Source organism: Podarcis liolepis (genome assembly GCF_965112155.1).
Source record: "Podarcis liolepis genome assembly, chromosome: 3".
NCBI lineage: Eukaryota > Metazoa > Chordata > Lepidosauria > Squamata > Lacertidae > Podarcis > Podarcis liolepis.
This window is the reverse complement of record NC_139557.1, coordinates 70,971,167-70,983,473: the sequence shown is the minus strand read 5'-3', so window position 1 is coordinate 70,983,473 and position 12,307 is coordinate 70,971,167. Positions and strand designations below refer to the sequence as shown.

Below are 12,307 nucleotides of genomic sequence, written 5' to 3'. Positions count from 1 at the left end.
CTCAATATTGTATTCCCCCCTCCATGTCTCCAGTGTTTCATTCTCAAATTACTTCCAAGTTGGAGTGTGAGAATCTTCCATTTGAGTGTGCCCTTGATTGGTGAGTGTGAACAGCTTTAGTTATAAAATCATAGAATCATAATTGTAGAGGTTCATCTAGTCCAACTCCCTGAAATGCAGGAATCTCACGGAAGACTATCTAATGCTACAGTACTGATGTGCCAGGATACATTTCATGGGCACTGGAAAAAAACCCAGTGGTTTCTGCATAATGCCTTTGAAGGAACTGCCAGTCTGCAGTGATTCCTGTATTTAGATCACTAAATGCATCCTTATAAGGTTTGCCATCAGATTAGAATGAACGAATAGAGGAGGTTGGAATTGCAGATTTATGGGGAAAATCCTTGCATCATTGTAACATGTGCTATTTGTTTAGAAGACATTATTAGGGCTACACGTGCCCTGCCAAAAAGAAGTCCCAATTCTGCTCCAAGAAAGTTCAGATTACTGTGTACTACTTCTATTCCCAAAATAAAATCTGCAATGCTTATGCAAATGCAGTTTGCTTGATATAAATCTGTGTGCTTTCTTTTGAATATGTGGAATGCCTTCCACAACTTCCCCAAGGAGGGGAAGAAAACAGCAGTGGTGCATTATGGGAGCAGCAGCTCACAGGTCAGGAAATATAGCTGGAGGCTGTTGTGAAAGGAAGTATAGCCACAGAAGGAACTGAATTTATGTCTTCTGAATAATGTATGGAGACATTACATGTATGTATATTTCAATGACCATGTAGGCAGTGTTTTTTCCTGGGGTATGCAGAACCAGTACCTTTTTCCTTCTTCAAATGTTAAAAGTGTGGCACTTTCTGTAACAATTTAATGGTAAGTACAGGCACACTTAAAAAAAAAAAGCAGTTCATGTAGGCCCAGGTCTTCCATTTAATAAATGCAGAGACTTTCACAATCAATGCTATGTATCAGATTCCTTGTTAAACTCTGCATAAAGAAAAATACCACAGCCAAGCATTATACATACATTTTAATATGATAAATGGGATAATTCTATATTTGTCATCTATTGTGTTCAACTTGTCAATCACCATATTTTTTCTTCTTCTCTTAAATTCATGGTTACAATCTGAAAGTAGATTGTACATGTGGCACAATGTGGAAATGAGTTTGTGACTTATACACAATTCTACTGTGCGTGCATGGAATCTTCAATGATTTGCTGATGGGCAGTGAAATTGAGGAAACATTATGCTGAATATTTAGAAAGGTGGGGAGATTAAATTCTTGAACAGCTTTTTTGAGAAAATTGTCTTCCGGAAAATGCCTTATCAGTGAATGCTGACTGAAACTGTTAGTTCATATGGGTAGATAAAGGAAGCAAAGGGCTAAGAGAACTGGAAGGAACAGGCCATTATTTCTGTCAAGAATTTCATTCCTGGCATTTCCATGTGGGGTTGAGAGAAACTCCTGTCTGAAACCCCGAAGAAATCCTAGTTCAGGGTGGACAACCTGCGGCCTTCTGGAAGTTGTTGGACTACAACTCCCATCACCCCTGTTGGCCATGATACCTGGGACTGATGAGAACTGGAGTTCAACAATGTGTGGAGACTAACAGGTTACCCACCACTGCTCTCTAGACAATACTGAGCTAGATCCACTATTGGTTTGACTCAGTATTAAGCAGCTTTCTATATTCTCTTCTAAGAGCAAGACCCCGATGAAAACATCATTTAGGAGCTACTCAAAGAAATAATTGTGTACTATGAAAAGATTTAACTGCCAAGGCTTCTGCTGGAGGCACTACAAATTTGGATATAAATGGTGGAAAGAAAGCTTTGATTCAGACACAGGATAATGAGAACACTCTTCAAAAATGTCCCTTTTTCTTAAAAATCTGGACCACATCCCTGGGACATGGATTCTAGAAGAATAGGGAGGTGCCTCTGGAAAAGTGTTTTGGAGGGAACTCAAAACACTTGAAGAAGAACATCACCTTTTGGATGCTCATTTGATGAGCTTCAACCACTATACTCAGCTGACAGTTACCACATCAAACATATGGACTAACCTCTTGAGATAGCTGAGTCAGGTACATCCAGTAAAATATTTCCAGCTTGTTTTTTAAAAATAAAAAAAAACCTCTTAAAATGAGTTTTCCAAGGTTTCCAGATGAATTTCTTAAATGCCAACAGCTGTTCCTATTGTTTGCAGTCATGTTATTTTCCTACCGGTGAAGCAGTGTAGCTTCCCCTCTTGTCATTATTCAGTTGGACCTGTGGGTTTTTTGGGAAACATGTTTAGTCTTTCAGCTCTAGGAAATACATCCAATACTGCTGATGAAGTACATGCACCTCAACACGCAGCATGGCTCAAACTGTATTGATTATTGTAACATGTTCTTTGAGGGCAGAACCAAAATGAAAAATTTAACTGGTGCAAGATATTGATGCCAAGTTGCTGTCTAGGACTAGACAGTTGGGGCATATTATTCCACTGCTATCTAACCTGCACTGTTTGCCTATTCACTTCTAGGTACAGTTAAAGGTGTTTGTCCGCCCCTATGAAGCCATAGATGAGTTGGGACCTGGGTACATCAACGATTGCCTTCCATTCAATTTTGCAGGTCTTGCTTCAGGTGTCCTCACTGTTTGAAGTTCAGTAGAAGCCTACCAACAGCAGGGCATTTTGGGTGGTGGCACTAACTGGGTAAGATGCACCCCAGGCCCTAAATAATATAGGAAGCCTACGAGCCAGTGGTGGGGCAGAGACATCCTTCCAACACTTGTATCACTGCTGCTTACCTGGGGCAGAACAGCAGTGAGGTTGGAGCAATGTGGGCGCACTGGTGGGAGCACCAGATTTGTGATGGTGGACCTCCTACTGCCCCTCCCACATCCAGGTAAGTAGCAGTGATGCTGGTGTCAGGAAATTTTGTGTGCTCTAATACATGCCCCACTACTAACATAGGCTTCCTTCTTCAGACCTCCCCATGCCAACATGTGGACTGGGGAGTGGGCAGGCTGAAAAGGATGCAATAATGGAAGTAAGGTCAACATGCATGGACCCACTCCCCACCCCTTACACAGCTGCAATCTTGTTGGGGTAAACATTAATATCAAGCTATTACAAGGATTCCAAGAAAAAGAGATAGAGAAGACCACCTCAAGGTTTCTGTCACTTGAACTCCATCCCTGCCCTAGCCAGGACAATGTACCATCAAGTGCTCTGTGGGAAAGATTCTGGTGGCTTTTCAATATATTTAAAATATGTAATTTAGTGCTACTTGCAATCCATCTTTGAAGAAGTTGTATTCTGAAAGGTGGGGTGTAAATAATTGTAATGATTCTATAAATGGCAGAAAGCTGTTCTGAGTTATTTACATCTGAGCTAGGCCACAGGTGGTGGACATTATGCTAGCACAGTGATCATGTCGGATCCTGAACATGTATTTCCTGGCATAACAGCTAATGAAATTTGGCCTAAAGGGGACGATATATTATAATGAACACTCCCACACGAAGAGCTTGACTATCCAACTCTGAAAGATTCTTGGATACAAATAAGAACATACAATCAAAAAACATTCCTTCATGAGCTTGTAAAACAATCTCAGATTACATATTAGAGCAATTCAAAGTGGAAAAATGTTTATGGGAAAGGTCTATTAACTTTGCCTTTTAGTTTATTACGAATATTTGGAGAAATTAGTTTCACATTTCAGTCACAGTTTGGATAAAGCTGCATTTCAAGGAAACTAAAATGGAAGAGTCCAACTCTTTAAAACAGTAGAGAAGGAAAGCAGAAGAGGTGGAAATACAGGGTGGGGGACGGAATATTTGTAAGTCCTACCACACGGATCATAAGGTTTCTGTGGGTTATTTTGGACAACACAATGACAGCCACCCAGTGCTCATCAAACTGTTGGGAAAGGGGGCCTGGGGTATCAGTAGGTCTTTGGCAGTTGCTTGAAGATGCCAGACCTGAAAGAGCCTGTAGCATTGGCTTCAGCTACTAAAACTCTTTGGGTGCTTCCAGATTGTTGCTATTTTCCAGTGAGATTCAATCAAATACAAGCAAGTTCAGGTTGTGCATACATAGCTCATAGGGAGGTATTGCAATATGGAAAGGGAGAACACGAACACACACACACACACACACACACACAGAGAGAGAGAGAGAGAGAGAGAGAGAGAGAGGAGAAAGTGTGGGATGATGCTTGTTTTGATCCATCATCTAACCATCCCACCAACAAATCAGAATGAATGCTCATTAACTGTAAGAACATAAGAGGAGCTCTCATGGATTTGGCCAATGACCCATCCTGTAGATGCCCGTGGGAAGCCAGCCAGCAGGACCTAAGCGCAACAGCACTTTCCCCTCTTCTCACCTAATCTCCCTGCAAACAAATCAGGATGAATGCTCTGTAAACGCCTGCAAAAGGCTCCTGATACTCCTCCCCCAGGTACCTACTGAGAAGCTCCATTAGAAAAGCAACTGTACCAAAAGGAATCATCTAGGGAGGGATGCCAGATGTTGTCCTTGCTCAGGGTGCCTTATTATCAAAGGCTGCCCCTGCTGGAGATGGTGAAAGATCTGGGGACCCAAGGTCGAGGAACACTCTTGCAGGCGATAGGCACAGCCCTGAAGGAGAAGATGGTATATACAAGCTTAAGGACATGCTTGTATTGTTTGGTGTGGTGGGAAGTCAACACTTATAAAGTTTATTTTGGAAAAGTATTGGGAACATATGTTGTCCATTTGTTTGTTTGTTTTTAATGCATAGATTTTACTGTATAAAGTAAAGGTAAAGGGACCCCTGACCATTAGGTCCAGTCGTGACCGACTCTGGGGTTGCGGCGCTCATCTCGCTCTATGGGCTGAGGGAGCCGGCGTTTGTCCGCAGACAGCTTCCGGGTCATGTGGCCAGCATGACTAAGCCGCTTCTGGTGAACCAGAGCAGCACACGGAAACGCCATTTACCTTCCCGCCGGAGCGGTTCCTATTTATCTACTTGTACTTTGACGTGCTTTCGAACTGCTAGGTTGGCAGGAGCTGGGACCGAGCAACGGGAGCTCACCCCGTCACAGGGATTCAAACCGCCAATCTTCTGATCAGCAAGTCCTAGGCTCTGTGGTTTAACCCACAGCGCCACCTGTGTCCCTTTTTACTGTATAGAGCAGGTTATATTGGGATGAATAAAAATAACATGAAGGCCTGTTCCTTATTTAACATTCCACTCACTGAGTGGGCTGTCTTTTCAGTTCATAGTCCATAGAGGGCAGAGGTATATGCTGCTTTCACTATAACAACATTGCAGAGATGGGTATATATTTCCTTAGGGAATGCTTTATCTCCTTTTGTTTCAGAAAATCAGTGCACCTTCTTTTTGAGTACTCAAATAAAATATAACCAGCCCACTTTCCTGTTCCACATAAAACATTTAAATACTAGTTTTATGTCCAAACGTTTCTGATGTATGGGTTGAATGAACTCATGCTCTATAGACATTATCCAGAGAGATATAACAAAAATAAATGCAATTAACAAATACTATTACGTGCTTTTAGGAGAGCAATTATATGTTGGAGTCATCTGGAGCTGTGCTGAATAAAACATTTCAACCTAGCTAAAACCACGTTCTTGGATTTAAGGAAACATGCAGCGTGATCATCTACATTGAGGGCTACACTGGTCGTTACAGACCCCTCCAGGCATCCTTTTTATTGTGAAAGATTTGTGCTCAAGTTGGTATTGGGGCGGTTATTTGCAATCCTGCTTTCAACGCTTGTCTGTGCCTGCAACAGTTTCAGGGTGGACATCCTGCTTCTTTCCCAACCAGTGCACAATCCTGCTGAAATCCTGTAACTTTTTATTCCACAAATGTTCCAGTTTGGTTTTTGGGTTTTTTTAAATCCCACGTTTGCTGTGTTACAGTACAAGAATACTGCTCCAGATGGCAATAATGCCTATATCCACTCCCAAGTCTGGAATGGCCCTGTGTTAAACAATGTATTGTATTTAATATGCACTTCTAAAAATGGAAAAAAAACCACTAGGGGTGGGGAGAACAGCATGATTGGGGCCGCAGGGTTCAGGCAGAGTGAACAGAACCATTCTACACCCCGATGCAATCTTAATGAACATAGCCCCACTCTGAGGCATTTGTCAATGGCAGCTTTCCACTGGATACAACTGAGCAAATGTGGAATTGCACCTGAAATCACATTTGGTTCCAGTAAAACCAGCTTTTCTTTGTATTTCAGCTTAACTCATTTGTGACACTACCTCTTAAGCTCTAAAGACCATTGGGCATGGCTTTAATTCGCACACTGTTATATTGCTGGGCTGCATCCATATTGGGATATTAGTCTGATTGATAATTGTACCAAATAAATTACCCCCATTGAAACATCACTTGCTCGGAGTCCGGTGCTGAATTCTTCTATTTTATACAAACATCAACATCATTACAGTTCAACAATACTCACAAGAAGAGAAGCCTGGTTCTTTACATGGTTAATGTATTGTGCATAGTATATTTTTCACAGATTTTTTTTTAGAAGACTTGTTAATTAATAGCACCTTTTACATAAAACCATCCCATACACATAGTCATCTAAATCAACAAGAAAACCTCAGTTCTAAGAAATACTTCTGCAAGCATACAGTACTGGTGGTTGTTGGCTGCTTTTTATAAGTTGAATTTACATAGTGACCTGGTATATCGTGCAGCAATGTGCAAACCCACAGGAGAAGTCTTGAGTAACATTGATCGGTTCTCATGGGCATTTAAGTAACACGGCATGACTGCATAGCAACATTCTGAAGCATAAGACTCTGCCAGTGGAAGGCAGCAGAGAATCCCGTTAATAGCAGTGGAAAGTGGTTAGCATTCCGTAATGCAAGCAAAGCATGCTTAAGTCATTCCTTGCAAGATACATCACCATTCCGATTTTTCGTGGCTAGCCGAATATATGAGGTTTCAGTGAGCACAGGTAGCACCCATTGTAGATACATCTCCATGCCTTTTAGAGGCAAGGAGGTGGAAGGCAGGACTCCTGTCTGCACTCTAAAGCAGAGTAATCAAGCAGCACCATAGACTTAGGTTTACAAAAGTCTACACAACATGGAGTTTCATCCGCGTCTATCGTCGACTCTTCACTAGTTCCATCCTTTCCGTGTTTCAGTTTTTTCCTTTCTTTGCCAAACCAACTGCTCAGAGTCCTCCAATGACAGTCATTCAAAAGGCACTGCTGGCTGGACTGCGCTGAATCGTTGCAGGAAGACCTCGGCACAGTTACCATTTCCCTGGAATAGGCACACCACACTCATACCAGCCCACGTAGTAGTAAGGCGTCATGTATCCAATGCGTCCAAACGATACAGGCTCTTGCCGGTACTGGCGATAATAACCTGTAGGAGTCAAAATAACGGCATTTAGTATCTTAGCATCATCATCATCATAGGATGTCAGTTTGCATTTCTTAGTGCAGAAAGTATTGATCTGATGTGTAGAGAGCTTTCCTATTCTAATTAATTCAAGAGGGTTCTGGAAGCATCACTGTCTGAAAGAAACAAGCAGAAGGTTCATGGTGTTTGGGTTATTCCTTTAGAGAAGCTGAGTACAGCTAGTTCAAACTGGTTCTGTTTCAGTCAAGGTCATGCTGACTATAATAGTGATCCTGGGTTTCACTCTCACTTTCTATCTCTCTTTCCTTCTGGTGTGGTATTCTGTATATAGTGTTAAGGCTTAGACTTATTATAAGTTATTGTAAGATTAAGTTGAGTCTGCTGCAATTGGATTTCTTATCGACAGTGCTAATCCTGAATGTATTGGATTTGTGACCATTATGCTCATTTGCCTTCAGTAGGAGTAAAGCTCTGCTGGATGAAATATAATTGCCTCTGGTCTACTTTGGGGGTCCTGCAATGTGCTTAAGTTTTTGCTCTGCTAACTATACGTTGGAGTTCTGCTCTGGATCAATATTGAGTAGAATTTCATGACATAGGAATGTTATGGTAAAGTGTGGTCTAATCCTGCTGTCTGGGAAATCACCTCAAATGCCACATCCTTCCTCACTGGATTGCCACTGTGTTATTGCATATGGCACACAACTTTCTGTTGGGCATTCTTGGAACAGTTGCATAGAAAAGGATACGTAACTGTTCCAAGAAGCACCTTAGATGACCAACAGAAAGAGTCCCCTTCCTCTTGGGTAATAAGTACTGTTTCTAGACCTACAATTCATTCACACCCAGTACCCAGCTTTGTTCTGCACATATTGTTCCATATTTCAGGTTTCCTGCATCTCCCAGTGTTGTGGCACAGAAACTGGTACTTCATACTTCACAAAGCAAAAACAAGAGTGGCATGGGAAGATCCAGCCATGTAGCTTACTGAATTTGACAGGCATGAAGAAGTTCATTTACTTGTGATGATGCTAACTGCATTCTGCGTAGCCTATGAGTGTGCTAGCTGGAGAAAAAATAACTTTTTGTCCATGCAATTTGAGTGCTGGGAAAATGAGATTTCCCTACAGCAGATGGCCCAGAATAATTTGGTAATTTGGATAATTAAGTCCCCAAAATATGCTTACCTAGGAAAGGACTTTAGTTTCCCATAGAGGAGTAAGGAAAATGAGGGAGGCTGAAATATCAGCACTCACAATCAAAACAGAAGTCAAAGGTATCAGGGTAAAAGCAACATCAAAAAAGCTGTTTGTAGAGGAAAAAGTGGCTGCTTAAAGCATTAGCAGACTTCCCAACATTGTTTTCCACACATGTGGTGTTCTATCTGATCACTGTGCCAGTTCCATACTTTCCTTGTGTCTCATATTTCTGCTTTTTAGAGCCAGCGTTCAGGCACATCTGGATTAGCTGCCCTTGCTTAGATTGCAAAGCACAGCATGATCCTGTGACTTCTGCATTTTCTGCCCTCAGAACAAAAGGGTTATAAAAACACCACCATTCTCACAACCTGTGCCTCAAAACCCATCAAAGGTGAGCGGACAATTTATAGCGCAGAATCAATTCAATGCATTTGTGTGATGATTGCTTTGCTTGCAACTGCAATATGTGAGTTTGTTGAGAATCATAAATGCTAAGCACCTGCAAGCTGCAAGCTGCCTACAGTCCATTCCACCACTGCTGTGTAATGTAGATTTCTGGTACTCCATACTACCAATTTTGCTTTCTTTTTTACCTTGAATTGGAGGCAGGGCTTCTACATATGACTGCGGCCCTGTTCTTCCATCCAAGTGTGAGTCCACAAACTGGCAATGATCTTCACCTCTTCCCCAGCTATCCCCGATGCTGTAAAACGTATCTGGAAAAGTTGCACATAGAGTTAGAACTTGCAACTGCTGCAACACAGCAAGGGCAGGGGGTCATGCGCAAGAAGAGGCATCTGAAAACATTTGAAAATGGATGGGGGTTGTTCCCTGTTGAGCTCTTTTAGATTGGAGCCATACACTTAACCAGGTTACTCAAACCTGAGTATCTATGGGTTGTAAAGATGAAATATCAGCAGACTCTATTGAGACTGGCAGAGGCACCAGACTTTCAAGTTAGGGGCCAGCTCTGTTTAAATTTAGCAAAGACAAAAATTCTATCTGCACTCAAAAATTAAAGGTGAGGAAGTGCTTTAAAATGTCAGTCCAAAAGTCCATACATCCTCATCCAGGCACCCCCATCCAGACATTTAAGGGTTTTAGAATGTCTCTGGTTTAAATAGTTTGCCTAAGCAACAGATTATGGTTGAATTTTCGGTCTAATGAGAGGGCAAGGAAGGGCTCAGACAGAAGTAATGCTAATCTAGAAACGAAGGGTGCAGGTCTCGAAAGTGGGCTTATTTGCTATTTTTGAATATAGCTGAAATAATAGGAGCGTTATGGTAAAAGAATCCACTGGCACAGTATGAAAGGAAGCCAGTGGTCCTCGCCAACATTCCTGAAGTCAGTAAAACAGATTTTTATGTCTGCTATTGGCTGAGAATCCGACTTGAAGATCTCGTGTCTTCTCCTTTTTTGAGTTCATTTTGCCACTGTGCTGGTAGCTGCTTTCAGAGGCAAAGACTCCCTTCTCATTGCCTTAAGTGCAATTAGTTGATGTACAATTAAGAATGCACATCAACTAATTGCACTTCATCTTCGTCTTCATCTGCCCCAGCTGCAACAAAACATGTTTCTCCCGCATCAGTCTCAGCAGGCGCTGCAATTGTCCAACAGCGTGACTTCACCCCCAAAGGAGCACTCCTCCATTGTCTCCCAAGACAGACGGACACCAACAATTAAGAATGCACATTATTGTGAAGTAGCAGCATATTCTCATCAGAAGAGGGAAGCACACACTTCAAGGGGAGCAATACTGAAGTTGGCTTAGAAAATTGAACTGAGCTTTAGCAATTCAACTAGGATTGGATGAATCTATGAATTTCTGGCCCCAGTCATTTTTGCATGTGTTCCCTAATAAGTCTTTTTATTTCTGCTATAAATACTTTAAATCTTCACAAGAAGCACATTCAAATATGCATTTTAAGCGCATTTCCCTCTCAAAATATGCATTTTTAGTATTTTCTCTCATGCTACATATGTCTAAACTTTGCAAACTGGTGCCTGAGCTTGTTTCCCCACCACTTCCTCCCTTTTCCTTTTTGTGTCATGTCTTTTGGATTGTAAACCTGAGGGCAGAGATTTTGGGGTAGAAACACCCAACCAACCAACTTGGGCAGTACTTTATATCTTTTAGGTTACAGCTAAGGCTCCATAGGATGCAAATGGAAGGCTCTAAATCAGGCTGGGGGCAGAAGTCACAACATCCACAAGCCTAGACACTATTTCACTTTTAAGTAAGACCCCAAATCATCAGCCACAGTTACTCCAATGTAAGCACACACAGAGAAAGAATGGCCAGCCACACTTCATGTGATTATATGCAAGACCCCATTTGAAAAAGTCTTAAGCACGACTTCTTTTTACCACATTCAATTCCTCCAAAAACCTAAAAATCATCTTCCCCTGCAAAAGTGGGACAGCATTTCCCTACCAATTTCTAGGAAAGGATAAATTCTTGATATGTTGGAGGGATGGGGGTTTACCAGCAGCAATGTTCGCACGAAATATGGAATTTTGGCTCAGCCATAATTCTGTTGACCCAGATACATACCTCTTAGGTCATCGCTGAGGTAAATCTTGTATCTCAATGAATTGCAAAGAACAACACCTACAAATTTTCTGTACCATGTCCGTTTCACATATTGCTTGCCACTGCATTCGGAATATGTGGGGTCATATTTAAAACTGAATGGGATCCAGATTGGTTCACCACCTAAGAAAAGAGTTAAAGTAACAGACTTTAAAGTTCAGTTATCAAGTTTCTTAGCTTGTTTATGTTAACCATCATATCTTAATTGATGTTCTATTTTCAGAGGCCATAAAAAGTCTTCATAACCAACATATGAATCCATTCCTGTCCTAGCATGCTAACAGAGGTCAAGTGAGCGACACAGCCTCACCACGACATCTGCCACTTCTGGTAAGACAGTAACCACAATCAGGGCACCATGGATCAGAAAACTACTTCTGTGTGCATTCAAAGGCCCTATTCAAGGTTTGACCCTCACCTGCTCTGTGACCTCCTCCCTTCTCTTATGTCTTTGCTGCCCAGTTCATGTGCCTCTCGTGTGCTATAAGGGGACCTTGTGGGGAGCACGCTGGGTCTGATGGCCTTTTAAATGCATTTCTGGGAGGAGGGGATACTGGTTTGTTTTCATTTTCATTCCATTGTGCATTTTGTGTTCTCATTTTGTATTTTTATGTTGTGAACCACCCTGTGATATTCGGATAAAGGGCGGTGTATCATTCTAATAAATAAATGGATAAATATAATGCAAAGAAATGTCATACAAGCAAAGCATGTTCTCTCCACTGCAGAAGCTGCCCTTACAGAAAGTGCTGCAGAGACTGGGCAACAAGAATGCAACAGAGGCATAGCTGTCAACTTTTCCCTTTTCTTGCGAGGAATCCTATTCGGAATAAGGGAATTTCCCTTTAAAAAAAGGAAAAGTTGGCAGCTATGAACAGAGGGATTGGAGCTACCAAGTGCCCCCGCGTTTTTCTCATGTAATCATACAAGGGGTGTGTGTGCCTGAAAAGGGTTAATGTGAGCTTGTGAGAATTTGTAAAGACTCAAGCTGACATCAGTTGTCCTGATTCAAAGTCCCATGAGCTCTGGTGTGTAAACATAGGCAGCAGAGCGCCAACCAAATCATTTCAGATGTAAATTGTAGTTTTGTG

The 12,307-nt window shown here is 41.8% G+C and overlaps 1 protein-coding gene across 1 annotated transcript in view; it reads right to left on the bottom strand.

Annotated features, from left to right (window-relative positions):
• Positions 1-6,439: 6,439 nt before the first annotated feature.
• Positions 6,440-12,307, bottom strand: part of FNDC1 (fibronectin type III domain containing 1) — an 89,052-nt gene continuing 83,184 nt past the window's right edge. Inside the window, exons 17-19 of the mRNA XM_083496371.1 lie at positions 11,178-11,339; positions 9,217-9,339; positions 6,440-7,427 (exon numbers count right to left, since the gene is read on the bottom strand). Coding sequence (XP_083352497.1) covers positions 7,312-7,427; positions 9,217-9,339; positions 11,178-11,339 — 401 coding nt within the window. The 3' untranslated portion in view covers positions 6,440-7,311. The remainder of the gene's footprint in view (positions 7,428-9,216; positions 9,340-11,177; positions 11,340-12,307) is intronic.